At 41.3% G+C, this 17,693-nt stretch overlaps 1 protein-coding gene across 1 annotated transcript; it reads right to left on the bottom strand.

Moving 5' to 3' along the window:
- Positions 1 to 472: 472 nt before the first annotated feature.
- On the bottom strand, positions 473 to 17,688 carry LOC135943580 (delta-sarcoglycan-like). The gene is made up of 6 exons (XM_065490207.1): positions 17,571 to 17,688; positions 3,170 to 3,323; positions 2,075 to 2,264; positions 1,827 to 2,013; positions 1,097 to 1,220; positions 473 to 1,033 (listed from the first exon to the last, which is right to left on the bottom strand). The coding sequence occupies exons 1-6, from the start codon at positions 17,585 to 17,587 to the stop codon at positions 857 to 859; spliced, it is 849 nt and encodes a 282-aa protein (XP_065346279.1). The 5' UTR covers positions 17,588 to 17,688; the 3' UTR covers positions 473 to 856.
- Between the last annotated feature and the right edge of the window lie 5 nt (positions 17,689 to 17,693).

Below are 17,693 nucleotides of genomic sequence, written 5' to 3' on the forward strand. Positions count from 1 at the left end.
AAGAACTTTCCGCTCTTTCAATTAAAAATGAAATCATGTCGAGTCAAGAATGGCGGCTTTACTATATTTTATTCGAAAGGAATTTTCTATCAACGAACAAATTGATTTTCTTGGAAGAGCCCTTACAACCATCTCGATTTTCCGATCTTAATTGGTGCAGTGAGTGGAATATTTTTTTAATTGATCCCGGATGCTTTTAAACAAGTGTTCCAAGGCACTTACAACCTATCCCTTCGGCAAACACAAGATCATTCTCTGATTGGGGGCGAGTGAGAAAAAATATTTAAGGAGAGAGCGGGCGAGGGGATCGCCGTCGTCTGCGTTGGTAATGGAACACGGCGGATTTGCCAACACGGAACGAAGACGCATTTGTGGGCGAAAGAAAGTGCTGCGGGAAGAGAAAGAAAGGAAGCCGATCGCAAACACGGCTCCAGTGGAGGAGAAAACGCGCCAGCGAAATGAAAGTAAAATATTGAAAACTGCCACTGATAAAACTTCCATTTATTGCGAGAGCTTTACAGAAAAACAAGCGTTTCGCCCATTCCTTTCGTCGCCACAGGCTGAGTTGACGTAGGCTGTTCAGATCTAAAAGAAATGACCCGATAGCGAGGTAATTCACAATCAGCTCCGGGAATAAAATGCTCAAATCGAACGTAAGAGTCGATGCTTCTAAATTTCTGCTTCACACAAATAGGTTGAGACACTGTTTTTATTTCCAACATTTTCATCGGTGACTTTCAATACAGCTCGAAAAGAACCTGGAAGAAAATCCAGCGAAATCATTGAAAAACGTCCGTTCTTTTCAAAGAGGCATCTGGCGCGATTGACATAATTGACGAGAGTCTTAGCTGCCGTTTCAGCGGCACACGTCGCTGTCGGCTGCGCACACGGCGTCGGGCTGCGCGAGGAACACTCGGCCGTTTGCGCACGCGCACAACTGGTACACGTCCTGGCTGGCGCGTCCGCTCGGCGCACCACCTTTGCCCGCCTCGCGCAGCCCTGGCAGGAACACGTTCGCAGCCTCCAGTCGCACCTGAAATTTAAATTTTTGGTTGAGCGCCGTGGAACGCGACGCTCGACGCAAATTTATGCTCACCGTGCCCGCGATCGAGCGCAGCTTCATATCCGTCAAGCAACTGGCGCTAATGTCACCGGCACGCGACTCGAGTGCAATGCCTTGCGGTGCTTTCACATGTAATGAACGCGTGGGAGACTCGAGCCTGAAACGTCAAGAGGAGGTGTAATGCAATAATGTAGTTAGCTTGTTCCTTATTCGAGGGATGTTAAAGTGCTTGAATGGTTCTGGCCTCTAAAAGCATTCGGAAAATTTAGCTTATTGATTGAATTATGCATTATGCAGCTGCAATTATTGGTGTATAAAACGCTGGGTTATTTTTTTTTAAATGCGATTTCCTGGAAGTTTAATTAAAGATCGTCTTTGACGAAGTTTCTGAGCATACCAATCGATTCTGGAGGGTCGAATTAGGTAAAGTAGATCTTTTTTCCCGCCAAAACAATATGAATGCGAGAAGTGCGCATGCGTCAGAGGTGGCTGGATCTGACAAACAGGCGCGGTCTCTCTGCTAGCTCTGAAACCAGCTCTGACGCATGCGCACTTCCCACATTCATATTTTTTGGCGGGAAAAAAGTTGTACTTGTGCTACGCACATCGTGATCGACTTTTTGGTCGGAAAAAATATCCACTTTACCTATTTTACCCTCAAGAATCGATTGGTGTGCTCAGAAACGTCATCAAAGACGGTCTTTAAGGAAAAATTTGAATAAAAAGGATTATCGTCAGTTTTTTTACTTTTTTTAGCACTTACTTCAAGTCGAAACCTGACTCTGCTCGGACGACTGGTGTCTGCACGCTCCCTTCAAAAACCACCCCTCCGGTCACCCTTAAGCTCTCGGCGCCAATCTCCACCTCCCCTTTTGTCGCCGAAAAAAGCACTTCGCCTTTCGGGTCTGTCACCCTGAACCCTCGCGCGAGGCACTCGAAATGGTCGCTTCCTGGAATCAACACTCAATAAAATTCAAATGAAACAAACATTTTTGGGACGGTTCCACTGACCGAGCAGAAGTCTGCTGACCGTGCGACCCAAGTGGTCTCTGGCGCTCATGGAGAAGTTGTGCGACGAGTCGACGCTGATCGGCACTCCAGGACGCGAGCGGATCGTCGAGGCGACCAACGCGTCCAGCACCATCGCCCGGCCTCGAAGCTGCAAGCCGTCCTCCACCACCTTTAACCGACCCATTCCTTCCTGCAAAGATAAAAATAATTTCGTCAGGACATTATACAAGACCCTTTTTAATTCAGAACTATTTTTCTGCCTTTATTTAAGAAATATGTATTTTGTCTATTTGAATAACTGACTCTGTGAAGAGGGTAAAAAGGGATAAATTTTCTGTCGAGATTCCAGTGCGCTAGAGGTCTCAGCCAGCCGCGCTGCGCCGCGCCAGGCGGCAAATTTGGGGCAGCCGCCAGCCGCCGGGAATAATGGTCAAAAAATTAAAAGTGCAGGTGAAAAAATTGTCTTTTGTTAAACACTATCAAACTTGACGTTAAAAATATTGTCAGCCGCGCCAGCCGCCAGCCGCGGGTAAAAATGGCCAGCCACCGCCGGGCAAAAATTCGGCTGAGCCAGTCGCGCCAGCTGCCGCCTTAAATCTCGTTGCTCTGATTCAAGATTCCAGTGCGCAGTTGACAATAGGTGTGGAACCCGTTGTGCTTCTCCCTGCCACATCCAAACTTTGCCTCTCTCATCTCGTTACCTAACAAAAATTTCCGGGCAGCTAGGAAAGAAGCGCCGAGACGAATTAGCTGTTGCACCTTGGAAAAGTCTGGACGACGCCCGCAGCGGCGTCCCTGCTGATTATTGTGTTATTGTTCCTGCGAGTGCCATTTGCATGTTTCTTTGGCGTGGATGTGTGCGGCTGCGGCGGCCGGCGGGCTTTGTTATTCTGATTCGGCATTAATTAATCGGAAACAAGGAGAAGTTTGCCTGGCACGGCGACAACTGTGCTAATGAAATAATCCCGACTGGCTCCACCGGCTAATTTGATTTCCAGGGTTTGAGAGAGAGCTGCCTCTTCTGTTCCGCCGGCCGGCCGGCCGACTGCGTGTTTCGCAGAGTGAAAGGGCAGCGGCAAGAGTGAAAGGGCTCACCGAGGAGAACTGCATGACTTTGAGTAGCCACAGGGTGAGGGACAGGTTGACGATCACCACCGCCACCAGCACCACGATCAACAAGTACAAACATCGCTTCCGCCAGCCGTAGATGCCCACGGTCCCTCTTGGTTCTTCGCTCAGGCCGGCGGCCCTGAAACATATGAATTTTGGTCATTAGAATTAATTAGATAGATTATTGCTGAAGAAGATGAGCCCCATAACATCATAGTTCAAATCAGGCTTCTTTGGTCTAGCGGCAAAGAAGCCAACAGAACATGCAGAAGGGTCACGAGCAGCTAAATTCACCAGTTGGTTGGTGTACGAAGCCTCCAACAGATGGCGCCACCGTATGCTTCAGTAATAAATTTAATTTTAAGGCAATTCCGCTGCGATTTCATACCTATAATCCTGCCACTGTGCATTCTTTACTAAAAATTTTTCTTTTGACGTGCTAAAAACTAAAATCGGCTCAGCCAATCGCCGTAGAATCGTGAATAACCACTATTTTTAAATCCAAAAATTCTTTTCAAACGTTTCTACGGCGAATGGCTGGACTGATTTTTGTTTTCAGCACGTCTAAAGAAGTAATTCTAGAAGCAGAATGCACGGCAGCAGTATTGAGTCTTAAATCACAGTGGAAATTAATTGAATTAAAAGTACACCGTGGTGCCATCTGTTAGCGGCTTCAAACACTAAGGGTTTACCCAACTGGTGAATTAATTAATGTTTTTTAACTATTCAGGCAATTCTAAACTTCATATATTGTAAGGAGAGTCTTTCAAAAATAGTTTTACTGAATAAATAAGAGAGTTAAATATATGAAATGATAAAACTCTTTGTAGACTAAAAGATTCACCCGCATATCGGTTTTCTTTACACTAAACTATCTACCAAAGTATTAAAAAATTATTTGTAGACTTGAATTCCCAAGTATTAACTCTCACAATTAGTTTCCAGTTCGTTCTTTCAACCAATATTTTGTCATCAGCAATTCAAACGCTGTCAAAAATTACTCAAGAGAACCAATAGGGTATGAAATAAAAAATTTGGTATCTTTCATTCATCGGTATTTTGGCCCCGTTTTCAATTTGCGAGGGCGAACAATCAGCTGAAAACCATCTCTTTCCATTTTTGTGCATCCTGCTGTTTTTGCAAGCGGTGAAAAAACATCAGATGAGATAAATAAATTGAAAGATGGAAATCTAAAAATCGATTTCCACGTAATTGGATGTGGTCGAGCAGTACAGCCAGCTGCATGGCTAATCGAAAGCAGTTCCAATGCACGTTTTCTGCAAGGATTTGAAATATTCACTGCGCTCCAAGACGTACTTTTTATTCATCTCCATCCTAAGTGGCTCTGCAAGTTTAATTGAAAAAAGTTATGTGCCTGCTCGGCGCGGCGCTGATTTAAGGGAATTATTTCCGCACTCGCCTCTCCATTCTAAACCTGTTTACTTAGGCGGACGTAAAGCCTAATTTTAACTGAGTCGAGTGCGTATGGCTGTGCTCTCGGAGCGAGCGAACGCAATTTTGCCTCTGTTTAGCGCCAAGGGTGGAAAAAAGAGACACTTCAACGCCGTGAACTGTGAAAAGACAACACAAAAGTCAGTGTCCTCGCCGAGATAAAAAGTTAATTAGCAGAAATGGACCGTTCGGTGCGTCTTTCAGCCTGCGCGTAATCCCGAGCCGAGATTATCAATTAGCGAGAGGGCCCGGTTAAAAATTCATTTGGCAGCCAGCATGCACGCGGCAGCACAACTTTTATTTCGGCCCCGGCGTGTGTGTGATGGGCCGCAATCATCGCCGACGCCGCCAGCCGGATCTCACTTCTCTCCTCTCCTCTGCTCTCTCTCGCTCGAAAGTGTTCCAGGGGATTACACCGCGCTGGCTGTTATCTTCAGACGTGCAGACACGTTCTTTTATTGGGCCGGCTTAAGGGCGGGTGCGTGACCCCGACACACCTGCCCTCACAGCCTTTTAATTTGGACGGGTAACAAAAGTCGCGGCTCGTTTTGTTTATTGCGTGACCGGCGGGCTTTTTTATTTTTTTTATTTTATTTTTTGATCCGCACGCGCCGACACGGGACGCAGGTGCATTATAATTCCGGCGTTCGGTCTGCTGAAGAGTGCCGGCGAATTCGCACGCGGCCTCAGATTAGTACGCTCGGAGCAATGCGCGAATTTATTGCCGCGCAGCCGACTTTCGCCCTCTCGTCGTAATTCATATTTAGAAGTTATAACGCGCTTGGTACGCGCCTCGTCACTGCGAGCGGAACAATTAAATTTGCACTTCCAGATTTTTACGGCTTGTTGACTTTTGAACGCTTTTAAAGCCGGCTTTTATTACCCCGAATGCCACGTAAAATGACGTTTTTAAATTCCGGCCTTCTATTGAAACGGTTGTTCACAGCTCTGTGTCCTCTCGACAGCAAAACGAAATAAAAGAGAACCAGTGGGCGGACGAAAACGTCGTCTAATAAAGCCGTAGACTCTTTCAACGCTGACAATGTCTGAACAAAAACCACGCTCTCAAAGAGACTGTAAACTTGGAATTTCCTCTATTACAGATAGCGGCTCAATTGCCAAACTGATCTTTTTATTTGTTCCTTCCATTATTTTGAGGATTGGAAACTATCAGCCATTAAAGACCGTCTTTGACGAAGTTTCTGAGCACACTAATCGATTCTTGAGAGTCGAATTAGGTAAAGTGGATATTTTTTCCAACCAAAAAGTGCAGCGCGATGCGCGAACTTTTTTTCCCGCCAAAACAATATGAATGCGAGAAGTGCACATGCGTCAGAGCTGGCTGGACCTGAAAAAGAAGTCATTCGTACAGGCGGTCTCTCTCTGAAAGTGGGAAAAAAGTTCGCACGTCGCGCTGGATTCTTTGGTCGGAAAAAAAATCGACTTTACCTTATTCGACCTTCAAGAATCGATTGGTGTGCTCAGAAACTTCCTCAAAGACTGTCTTTAAAAAAATAACGGTATAATTGAAGGAGAGGAGAAAGAAGTTCCAGTTGCAAGTTAATTAGAAATTAACCCTGCCGTTCTCAATGAGAAAAACAAACATTTTCCTCTCGTTATTGTGAAAAACAAATGTATTATTGCTTTTAACAGTGTTGTAAGCATGCTTTACAATCACTTGAAGCTGAGAAAATTATTAGATGGTGAACTAGGCCAATTATAATTGGATTGCGTCCGGTTGTATTTGCCATAAAAGCGTTCTATTAGTAGCCTACTTCTTGCTCTTGACCCAACAATATCATAAAACGCCAATACCACCATTTCGCAGCTTTTCTGTACGGCCGTTCAGTTGGATGCTCGCAGGGAGACGCTCGTGAAATCCATCCACATTCCGATGCCATTTCCGCAACGGCTCTTTGCAGGTCACGTAATTAATTGTGCACGAATGAAAACGTAAAAAGTGATCACTCGAGCCCGACAGAAAGGGCCGGGCGAATTGGTGCGGTATGCAACCAGCTCGGCCGGAATGACTGGCAGGTTGCATATCACAGAATCGACAGGCCGGATGCACATTAAATTATTTTGCACTCTGTTTACTCAGTGCATCTCTCTCTGCGAGCACGGTAAATTTATCACTGGCTGCACGTTCCGACGATAAATTATCCGGCATCGCACCTGTTTCGCGAGCAGCTGCTCTGAACAATGGAAATCGAACCAAATGAGGGCATAAGTGCACTTAGCTGATTTGAAAAATTGCATTGTGCAGAGTCGATAATTTTTAAATCTAACTTAGCAGAAAACAGACTCTACGTCATACCTAAATGAATGTGAGAAGTGCGCATGCGTCAGAGCTAGCTGGATCTGACGAAGTCATTCTCTGCAAGTGCTCAAACCAGCTCTCACGCATGCGCACTTCTCGCATTCATACTGTTATGGCGGGAAAAAAGTTCACACGTTGCGCTGGACTTTTTGGTTGGAAAAACATCACTAAACCCTCAAGAATAGATTGGTGTGCTCAGAAACTTCCTCAAAGACGGTCATTGTCATTAACTATTTCAGACAGTGAACTAGGTAATTTCATCAGGTTCGTTCAATAAAAACGCGGAATCCTAAGATGCCTGATGTAGTTTAGCTGGAATAAATGCCAACAGTGGCCGGCCTGCGCCACAGTTGTTTACTCTACGGCCCTTAAGAGGTAATAAAGCGTCTACCGGGGAGGATGATCCGTCATTAAGTTTAGTATTCGCCTCTGTCACCGAGCTCACATGACCCAGCGGCGGCGGCGGCGGCGGCCGGCCTTCAAACTTTGATAAGTGCGGCCCGGTTTTGTAAAACAAGAGAGTTATTAGCGCAGATGATTGCGGGATGAGTTAGTGCCTGGCGTTTGGCTGCGATTCTTGGGGGCTTATTGCTGCGATTTGGCCTTTATTGGAGCAGCCAGGGGCGACGATAAAACAAACGTCGCGCGCTAAAAACACTGCGCCGCGCTCTTGGAGCGGCTCCAAAACGCGCAGCGGCCCAACCGACAGACCGATGAATCGTGTGTGTGTGTGTGTCTGCGTGTCGTCTGAGGCCGATGATAATAACCTGCCCTCCACGGCGATGTTCGGCTTATTAAATGGTAAATGGGCACATGAAAGGCACTGATATTGCACTCAAAAAGCGCAAGAACGTCGATACTCCCTCTTTATGGAATAATTTGTAATTTTCTCGATCACTAGGACCGGGAAATAGTTACTATTTTTTAAATGTTATTTGGTGCAAAATAGACACGGTTTCTGAGCCGATTTAGATCAGTTTCAGAAGTGCAGATGATTGCAAAAAAGATGAAAAATGATGATAGGCAGGGAATATTTTCAAAATCCAATGTTTAACATTTTTCAGTTAAAAGTTGGGAATAGTGTTGAAGGAGTGGTTAGGGGGACGGTTGAATTGGGACCCACCAAACCCACTGAAAACGGTGACATAGAAAGCATTATTTGTATTCTCTTTGCATCAACAATTTCCTGTAAAATTAAAACTGGGGAAAATTTCTACCAGTGAATCAAAATCATGCACTTATCTACACGTTTTGAGTTAATTTATATGGTTTTGACGACTTAAAGTCTGGTCCAAATGGCTTGGAAGCTTAGAAAAAAATAGTCGATCGTCTAAATTTCACAGTCTATCGATAACTCAAACTAATAGGCAACATATAGAATATTTGAAATATTGAAATGTTTTTGGAAGAAAGCAAACAATGCTATAACGCTTATTATAGTCTTCCTTTGCTCTTTTTTGATGACTCGATATTTCCCTGCTTTTTAGAGAATATTCAAACTAAAAGTCTACGTGTTTCTTCCAAAGACATTCGTGTTCTGAGTGAGACCATAGCATTAATGTTGAATGCTTAAATTTTGTTTTGGCAAAAAAAAAAATACTTGACGTCAGATACTCGCGGTGATGGTCTTAAGCCCTCTGACACTCAACACTTCAATGTACGACAGTCAAAAATAAATTTTCTTTCTATTTAAATGTGTTTTCTGAAAAATACTTGAATTTTCAAATTAGAACTTTGTAAAAAATGTAAAATTTAGCTGATACCACATAATTTTTGTTTTTGTAGAAATTTATTTTGAGCTTTCTGCGTAAATTCCACAATTTTCACTATTGTAAATAATATAATAATTGCTTGATTTTCACTTTCAAAATACTATTCTTTTTTAATTTGTAAATTTTAGACATCTCAGCCGCGAGATTTAAGTTAAGGCGCCAGCTGGTGGAACCGGTTTAGCCGAATTTTTTGCCAGACGGTGGCTGATGGCCATTTTCTCCGGTGGGTGGCAGATAGTGTGGGAAGACAAATACAAATATATTAAAACGTTTCAAATTCTTTAACGATCATTGGCATTTATGTCAAACAGGTTATTTGTCAATAATAAAACGGTGACTTTTGTATGGCTATAATTTACTCTCGATAGCAGTGATTCGAGTTTACGTCATTATATTTGCGAATGATGTTTATATTTGAACGCTTATATTTCCATATATTCGGCTGACCATCGGACATGCCAGATATAGTTGTTAAAAGCAGTGCGCACCTTGCCAAATAAAAGATACCCTTTTTGTTGGCTGCCGCACATTACGTTTCAGCGGCTACAATACAAAAAAAAAATACCAACGCACATTAATAATACACGGCGCGTGGGTTCGATTGCGAGCGTGTGTGTTTGTCGGCGGACAAACCATTCAGTCCCGAGCGTGCATTCGAAATTCGGTCGTCGACGAGTGCAGTATTATCGGTGCCAAGTGCTGCTGTCACAGTGGCTGAGAATAATAATAATAATAATTTCGTTTCCGGCTCGCGTGACTCGGCTTTGCGTTGACTGTAGGCGCGCCGAAAGCGACGTCTCACTTTTGTTTGTGCGTTCCTGTGAAAAATGATGATTGTCAGCCGACGAGAGGCGCGTAATTGAAAAAAGCCACAGGGATCCGCTCTGGTGATATTACCAAGCGTGCCGACCGCATAAATTTCAACCCTGGATGATACATCGGTTATATTGAATATTCAACGCTGAAAAGCGCTTTCATATGGCTCTCCGCAATTTTTCCAACAACAATTGCTCTCCGTTTTTCTTTTGTTTTTATTGTGACTCTGTACCTGCAAGTTCAACAGATCGATTCGTATATATAAAAGGCACCAAAAAATGACGATTAAAGAGGAATACTGCGAAATGTGCAAACACTACAAACTGGTCCTCAAGGGTTTCGCGGAAGCAAGGGATTTTAAGGCAGCTCTCTTTTAGTTTTTTAAATTGCGTGTTTTTCCAATGGTAAGGGTTGCCTTGGAATTATTTTATTTCGTTTCAGATGTTTCCCCATCATTTCATCGAGAGGAATTAGTAAAGCTTTACAGAATATCTTTTTTACCTTTGAAATACCATACAAAATAAGAAAAATATAAACTAAAAATTTCGCAGGTTGCCAAATCGGCTCAAAGGTTTGCATGCTAATCAAGCGGCGAACATAAATTGTCTTCTTATTTGAAATCATGAGATTTATTTCGCAGCGGGGGATCGAAAACAAGCGCGAAAATCATTGACAAGCCGTTTAACATTTTGAGAAATTTGCCAAATCTGAAATTTAACTGTTCTTTAGTCCTGACTTTAGAGATAAACTGTTGATAAATTTCACAAACAATAAACTCAATGTACCACTTGCTAAAGCCAACAATGCAAAATGTTCTTAATTGGTGGCTCTACTTTAAAATCTGTCATTTAAAATTTAAATTTAATTAATTAAAGCCACATATATTCAAAAAATAAATCAAAGATTCAATTTATTTCCCTTTTGATTTAAATCCTCAATTACTTTCCCAGGTTTGAGTTACAATAAAAGCTGGTATTGCCAAGAAATAGTCCTATTTTTGGGGCTCCAATCACTAAAAGGGCAGCGCGACGTGCGTAGCACAACTTTTTTTCCCGCTAAAACAATATAAACCTTTTTGTGAGAAGTGCGCATGCGTCAGAGCTGGTTTGAGCACCTGCAGAGAAACCGCACCTGTACGAATGACAGCCAGCTCTGACACATGCGCAGTTCTCGCATTCATATTGTTTTGGCGGGGAAAAAGTTGTACTTGTGCTAAGCACATCGCGGTGGACTTTTTGATTGGAAAAATTTCTACTTTATCTAATTCGATCCTCAGGAATCGATTGTAGAGCTCAGATACTTCGTCAAAGACAGTCTTTAATAAAAAAAAATAATTTTTCATATAAGCACATTTGGATGACCCAAGTTTTAGCCCATTATTTTTTAAACTGCTAAAAGTTTACTCTTTTAAATGCGGAGTGAGTAAAGAACCGAAGGAAATCTTTTATTTTCTTAATGCCCCTCAACTGTCTTAAAAGTTAATGAAATCCTCATTTTAATCGGCTTAAAAATCCTCATTAAATATTCAAGATATCCGCGCTGTTTCCGATAAAAGCCTCTTTGAACCAATTAGCCAAATGTGTAAATTTTATGTTTGGGAAGACGCCCGCCAATCGTTTCCACCAGCGGTGGCGGCACGCAGCAAAACTCTATAGTTGGTTGTTGTTGTTGTTGTTAAAGCCGAAAACACACGGGCTCAAGGAGCGGTTGTCCCTGTGCGAAAAACTGATAAATTATTCAAGCACGCCGCACCGCAAGTGTTTCAATTTGCGCTAATCACTTTTAGCACTCTCAAATATGTATCTCTCGTGGCGAAAAGAGCGAGCTGCTCTCGCGTTAAAAGGCCGGTAGACGAGAGATGCTGGGCTCGTCGCGTGAGCTCTCACCGGTGCGCGCGCGGACAAGTGTATGTACGTGTGTTTTATTTCTGCAGCCGATTCTTGCGCCGTAAAAGCGGGTGGCTATAAAACAAGACAATTAAGCCGAATTGCGTCACTTTTATCGCTTGCACTCGCCCCGATTAGCGCCAAAAACGTTCGTCTCGCTTCACTATAGCCACTTATTTGAAGAGATCACATCCGACATAATGACTTCTACCGTTCTTTTCCGTCTCAAATTTTATTTTACTATCTGATCAGTTGAAATAATGATGACGTGCGGACGTATAGTAGAGCGATATATTCGTCAGCCTGTAAAAATTATAAAATTACGTTGCTTAAAGACAGTCTTTGAAGAAGTTTCTGAGCACACCAATAGATTCTTGAGGGTCTAATTTGGTGGAATGGGTATTTTTTCCGACCAAATTGTCGAGCACAACGTGGGTAGCACAAGTACAACTTCTTTCCCGCCAAAACAATTTGAATGCGAGAACTACGCATGCGTCAGAGCTGGTTTGAGCACTTGCAGAGAGACCACCTGTACGAATGACTTCTTCGTCACATCCAGCCAGCTCTGACGCACGCGCACTTCTCGCATTCATATTGTTTTGGCGGGAAAAAAGTTCGCACATCGCGCTGCACTTTTGGTTAGAAAAATATCTACTTTACCTAATTCGACCCTCAAGAATCGATTGTTGTGCTCGGAAACTTCGTCAAAGACGGTCTTTAAACCTCTATGAAAGACAATAATCACTTTAAATTTTTAGATAATTCTTCTTTCAATTCAGAGAACGTTTTCATAATTACGATAAAAGGCTCTTTCGTAATATTTGATGTGAAACTCATCCTCAAAGCTCTCCTATAAAAACAAACAAGAAATTTTGGCTCGCAGATGGCGAAACCGGAGCCAAATTGCTTTTAATTGATTTGCGAGAGACGCGCAAACATTTTCACAGGCAAACAAGCGGCAATCTTTCAATTAGCAAGCACCCTCTCTTGCCAGCCACTTTTCCTCTCGATAATTGCAACTTTCGCCGCGGCAACGCCAACGCTTTCGGCCAATTTATTTTAATTTTTCTCCTGGCGGTCTCGGAAAACAAGTATAGCGCACACATGCACATACGCTTTTAATTAATACGCTGGCACACACACGAGGGTGTCACTCAGAATAATGAGCCGAGTGTCGTTTACACCGCGGAAATTTTGACGGGTTTTTACAGATGAAAACCAACCATTTTGCGTGCTCTCGAAATGAGCAACCGTTCGAAACAGTCGAGACTGAATAAGAGTAGCGGGCGAATGCGTGCCTCGAAACCCAACTTTTAACAACTTTACAACTACACAATAATTACACCCTGTTATAATATCGTTTCATCGCAAAGAGCTGTTCCGAGAACTTTAGATCCACTCCCAAAAATTCACGAGTCCTATTCACTAGGGAATATTTTATTTTGAGAGGTTTTAAATAATACTTTTTCCTGTCTAAAAATGAATGCCGCTTGATTTGTGTTACATTAAAACAAATAAAGAAAAATACTTCGTACATATCAAGGAACACAGTTTTTAAATTGAGTTGATTGATACATTCGCAACAGTTTAAGTTATTTTAATTGTTGGATGAAATAAGCAATTGATCGATAGAACATTATTTGTTCTTCAATTTGCTACAAACAAAATATAGGACCTGGTTACAGGAAAGTTCCAATTTTTCAAATATTCTTCAAAATTCACAGCGCTTGACCACATTTTCTTGGCAGATTTCGATTCCTCTCGTCGAGATCTGTCCAGAAAGCTTTTAGGGAAACTCTTTGTTGTGAAATAAAATCAGATTTCAAGTAAGGAGACAGTCCTCTTCGTGTGTAAACCACTTTTCTCAAAAAATTACCCTGCTACTTATGGTTAGGTCAATTTTGGCTTCAATTCATGAATTGGCAACAAGCATTTTCCAGGCTTTTGCAGTAGGAATCCTCTTTAAACCTGCAGAGTTACAGAATTGTAGAAAAAATTGGACTTATAAGATTATATGACATGACATTAAATATTTAATCCTTTTAATTCCTTAAATCTTACATAAAAATTTGTATTTTGAGGATTTAACTCATCCTCCAGATCTATAATCGATTTCACGCTCAGCAGCATCTTAGTTAATAATCGAAATTACTGTTTATGCAGCGGTGTGTTTGTGTGTAAGGTGAGTGAGTGTTTCGCCCACACGCAAGATCGACGTGTAATTGCGGGCGTGCCTGGTTGCCGCGCATCATTTCTCCGGTGAAAGGAGCCCACACAGCGCTATATGTACGCTCAAAATGTACATACAAAGTAATCGTGTTACACGCCACATTAATAATTAAAACGCTATTTGGCGACACGTTGCATTCATCTCCTGCGAGGAGAGCAGGCAGGGCGGCTGGCGTCAAATATGAGCCGGCTCTTGTGTCGCTCGCTCGCACTCTGCTAATAAAATAATAACCAGAGTTATTCGGCATTACTCAAACGTGAACAAGCACCATTCATGCGCCGCCGCCGCCGCCGTCGACGCCGCGCGTATGTGTGTTTGCAGCACTTGCGAAACACACACTGATTGCGTTCGCCGAATGAATTTGTTTGTGTTCAATCTTTGTGGCATATTACTTTAGAAGAATAAAGCATGCTCTAAAAGCCTCTGAAGATGTTTGAAATTAAACCGTTTTTCGTACCAACAGAACAATACACAACTTTCAATTATTTTGATAGATTCAATATCTAATTTAAAAGATATACCACTTTAGTCTTCAGGCATTTCAAGAGGATTTATTCTGAAATATCATGGTAAATGCTTGTTGCCAATGCATGAATTCTTCCCTTTAGGATTCAGTTGAAGCCTAAAATTGACGTACAATTTTTAGAAAAGTGGTTGCAAAGTTAGCATGCTTTTCAACTGGTGAGGACTGTCTCCTTACTTGAAATCCTATTTTATTTCACAGCAAGAGTTTCCCTGAAAGGTTTCACACGCTAATGGACAGATCTCGACGAGAGTAATCGAAATCTGCCAAGAAAATGTGGTCAATCACTGGAAATTCGGAAGAAAATTAGAAAATTCTGAATTTTTTGAGTAGAAAGGTCCTTTTTTGGGGTTAAAAATTGCAGAACATTTTTTATCAAGCAACTGCGCATTGCATCCAACAATTCAAATAATTTTTAATTGTTCGCCTGTACTAATCCATTTTTTCTTGATTTTTGTTTAAAGATCGCAACAGGAAATAAGTTTTTCTTATGTTTCATCAATCTTAAGTTGTGCGCCATTGGTATACCTGCAGATTTTCCACTTAAAAATTTTAAGACGATTTGAAATTTGAAAACAAAAATATTAAAATTTTAGAATTAATTGTAGTGTTTAGAAGAGTATAGATACTAAATTATCGGCATATTCCATCATTATCATAGAGAAACTAAGCTACCTATAGATCAACAGTTGTATCTCACAAGTAAAAGGTACTATCGAGATTATAAAGTTAAAAAAATAATTTAGAGAACTTAGAGAAATCATATTTGTTTAGTTTCATAGTAAACCAATACTAATTTAGTGTCATTTTTGGTGAAATGAAAGTGGGGCATTAAAGAAATTTTTTGTTTTGCTTACTTGGTAACAGCATTTCCATAATAAAAAAAGAATTGTATTAAAAAGAAATCTTCTCCATTACTCTTAATGTGGCTCTCGCATTCTGCGAGTCAAACAGCATTATTTGTTGCATCCGTTTGATTGTACTTGCTTTAATTCTGCAGAGTGGAGGAGCAAAGCGTGGGCAGGTATAAAAGTAAAAACTGAATCGAGCACGTTCTTCGGGGATCCGGCCGTAAGGGGAGCAAGGCAGCCGGGTCAATTACGGCAGCGATAATTGTCTGCAGAGACAAAGTGCACATTGTGTACGTGGAGGCGCGAGAGTGAGCAAATTAGAGGCGACTGCGCCTCCGCCGCTCTCGCACCGGCTTTCTCGCAGTTTAGCCCCAAAACAGATGGAATTAAGCAGGCCGCGCGCTGCAAATAATAACGACGCCGGCGGCAGGTAAAAAGGGAAAAGAAAGAAAAGGCCCAACTCGTAAATAAAGGCCGTGTGTGTCGCGTCCATTAGCATTTTTATTTGAGCGCGCGCGCGACCGCCTAAATAAATCAAGCAGGACACTTTTTTTTGCCAGCCACGAGCTCCGAAACGCGCGCGTCCGTCCGTCCGCCTACTACATATTATTTTTTATCTATTTCACTATGCCGCCACCGGCTGTGAAATAACTGCATAATTTTTCTCGCTCTTAGTGTCGGAAACGAGAGGATTTGTCACTCACTCACCCTCCGCCCAAGCGTGCATATACACACCGCCCGTGATAAATCGCGCGACAAATAAGGTTGCGCTTCAGACGTCACTCCTTAATGAGCGGCAAATATGGAAATATGCTGGCTGGGTATTTTTAAATTAAATAACGTGGTTTTAAGTGCTTATAACTTAAAATGAGAGAATTAGGTTTGGGCTCCCCTGTCCTAGTAAAAGTCCAAGAAAACCTTAGAGGGCTTACGAATCAAGTGAAATAGATTGCAAACACGTTAAACTTTTCTTCGTCATTAGTAATCACGGGCAAATTAAAAAAATCATATACGTTTCATGGGTAACAAGAATCTTTTTAATATTTTTACCCGGTCAAATTAATTTGAACCAATCTATTTAAATAAATTTGGATTTTGATAGGCAATAAGTGATGATTTTCTAAGAAATATCTTAAAATAAAACTAATTGTATTTTTAAGCACGAACGATGAATTATTTTATTTGGTTTGGTCATATTTTATGTACAGAACGCTAAGCAAAAATTAACATACTGAAGCCTAGAATGAAAAGTCATCCAGGTCGTGTAACTGGTTGCGTCTGACCAGTTGTTTAATTTAAAAAGTAAAGACACCAAGATATTTGTCTCCGAGAAATTCGAGTCTGTTAAAATGATTAAGTCCCTGAATAAATATATGCCAACAATTTGTTGATTATTCATGACTTCTTCTTAAAATTTAAAAAAAAGATTTGACGATGGCTACTTCCGTAGGCAAAAAATAAGGAATGAGAGTTCCTATGGGTGAACTAATTTTAAAAAATACTGTCACATACCTCATTGTCAGCAGTACTTAACCTTCAAAGTGAATTTCAGTACAGTTTTAGCTGCAAAAGAATCAAAGCGTGGTCGTTGAATACGTCTGATTTGAGTTTAAAAATTATTTTAAAATGAATTTTCAATGGCTACTCCGGTGAAATTAATTTTAATTTACATTTCTTCGATTTGATAGCTTCTTTGCCTATTTTTTTATTGCGGTAATGGTCATTGTTAAACAATTAACTCCACGTTATGTCAATTTTCTTAATCTTAGTGTTTAAAAATAGCCATCTACATAACACACATAAAATTAAATTTTCAATGATTTCAAAATAATAAAATGCTTATTTATCTTTCCAGCCAACGCACCTATATATTCTACTAGTTATCTTAACTTAACTTAGCAGAAAATGTTATCTATTTTGTTCAAATATTTCCCCTGGTTTTAATTAGATGGATCAAAATCTGTGGCGCTGCGGTTCCGAAAAATTGTCTGACAACACAAACAATTTTTTATTGACATTTCAAGAGCATAATGAAAGCATTATCCAACGAATTGTTCTTTCTCTATTCAGAATTGCTCAAACCTCACTTACTTATTGTTTTGTATGGAGCGAAATTGAACAAGCGCATGAAATAATACATAATTAACCGAGCTAGAAAAGAGATTTTAGGAATTTTACAAGCAATAATTTTCATTTTCACTGTGTTTTGGTAAGTAAAAAGTAATACCTCTTCTCGTATTTTACATTTTCCATCGAAACTGGTATTCTAAACCTTTTTATTCTGCTCTTTTTTTAGTGAATGAAATGCAGAGTTTTACTGCCTTATGAAAGATCCATTAAAGATAATAAACCATTTACGAGCTCTATAGGTATTAATATTTCTATTTAACACAGATAATAACCCTACCGTAAAAAAATAAAATAAAAATCAGTTGCTCAACAGTACCCCATCCCCCATAAGAGAAGACACCTGTCGCAAATAGGGAAGCTGCGAAAAGCTGTGTGTGAGAGATAAAAAGTTCGTGCGGTTCGTCACCTGTGTTGCGAGTCCATGCGGGCTGCTGGAGTGTGGCGCCGCACGCGGAGTGCGCTCTGTGCGGCGCCGTGGCTGCCACTGAGGCGCGACTCGACATCAAAGAGCCACCGCTCCACCCTCGGC

This window comes from Cloeon dipterum, chromosome 4 (genome assembly GCF_949628265.1).
Source record: "Cloeon dipterum chromosome 4, ieCloDipt1.1, whole genome shotgun sequence".
Classification (NCBI taxonomy): domain Eukaryota; kingdom Metazoa; phylum Arthropoda; class Insecta; order Ephemeroptera; family Baetidae; genus Cloeon; species Cloeon dipterum.

Excerpts from the sequence above, each read along its gene's own strand:
- LOC135943580 (XM_065490207.1), bottom strand. Across the intron at positions 2,014-2,074 it reads GGTCAGCAGACTTCTGCTCG|GAAGCGACCATTTCGAGTGC; the intron begins GTCAGTGGAACC and ends TGTTGATTCCAG. Across the intron at positions 1,034-1,096 it reads TGCGCTCGATCGCGGGCACG|GTGCGACTGGAGGCTGCGAA; the intron begins GTGAGCATAAAT and ends TTTAAATTTCAG.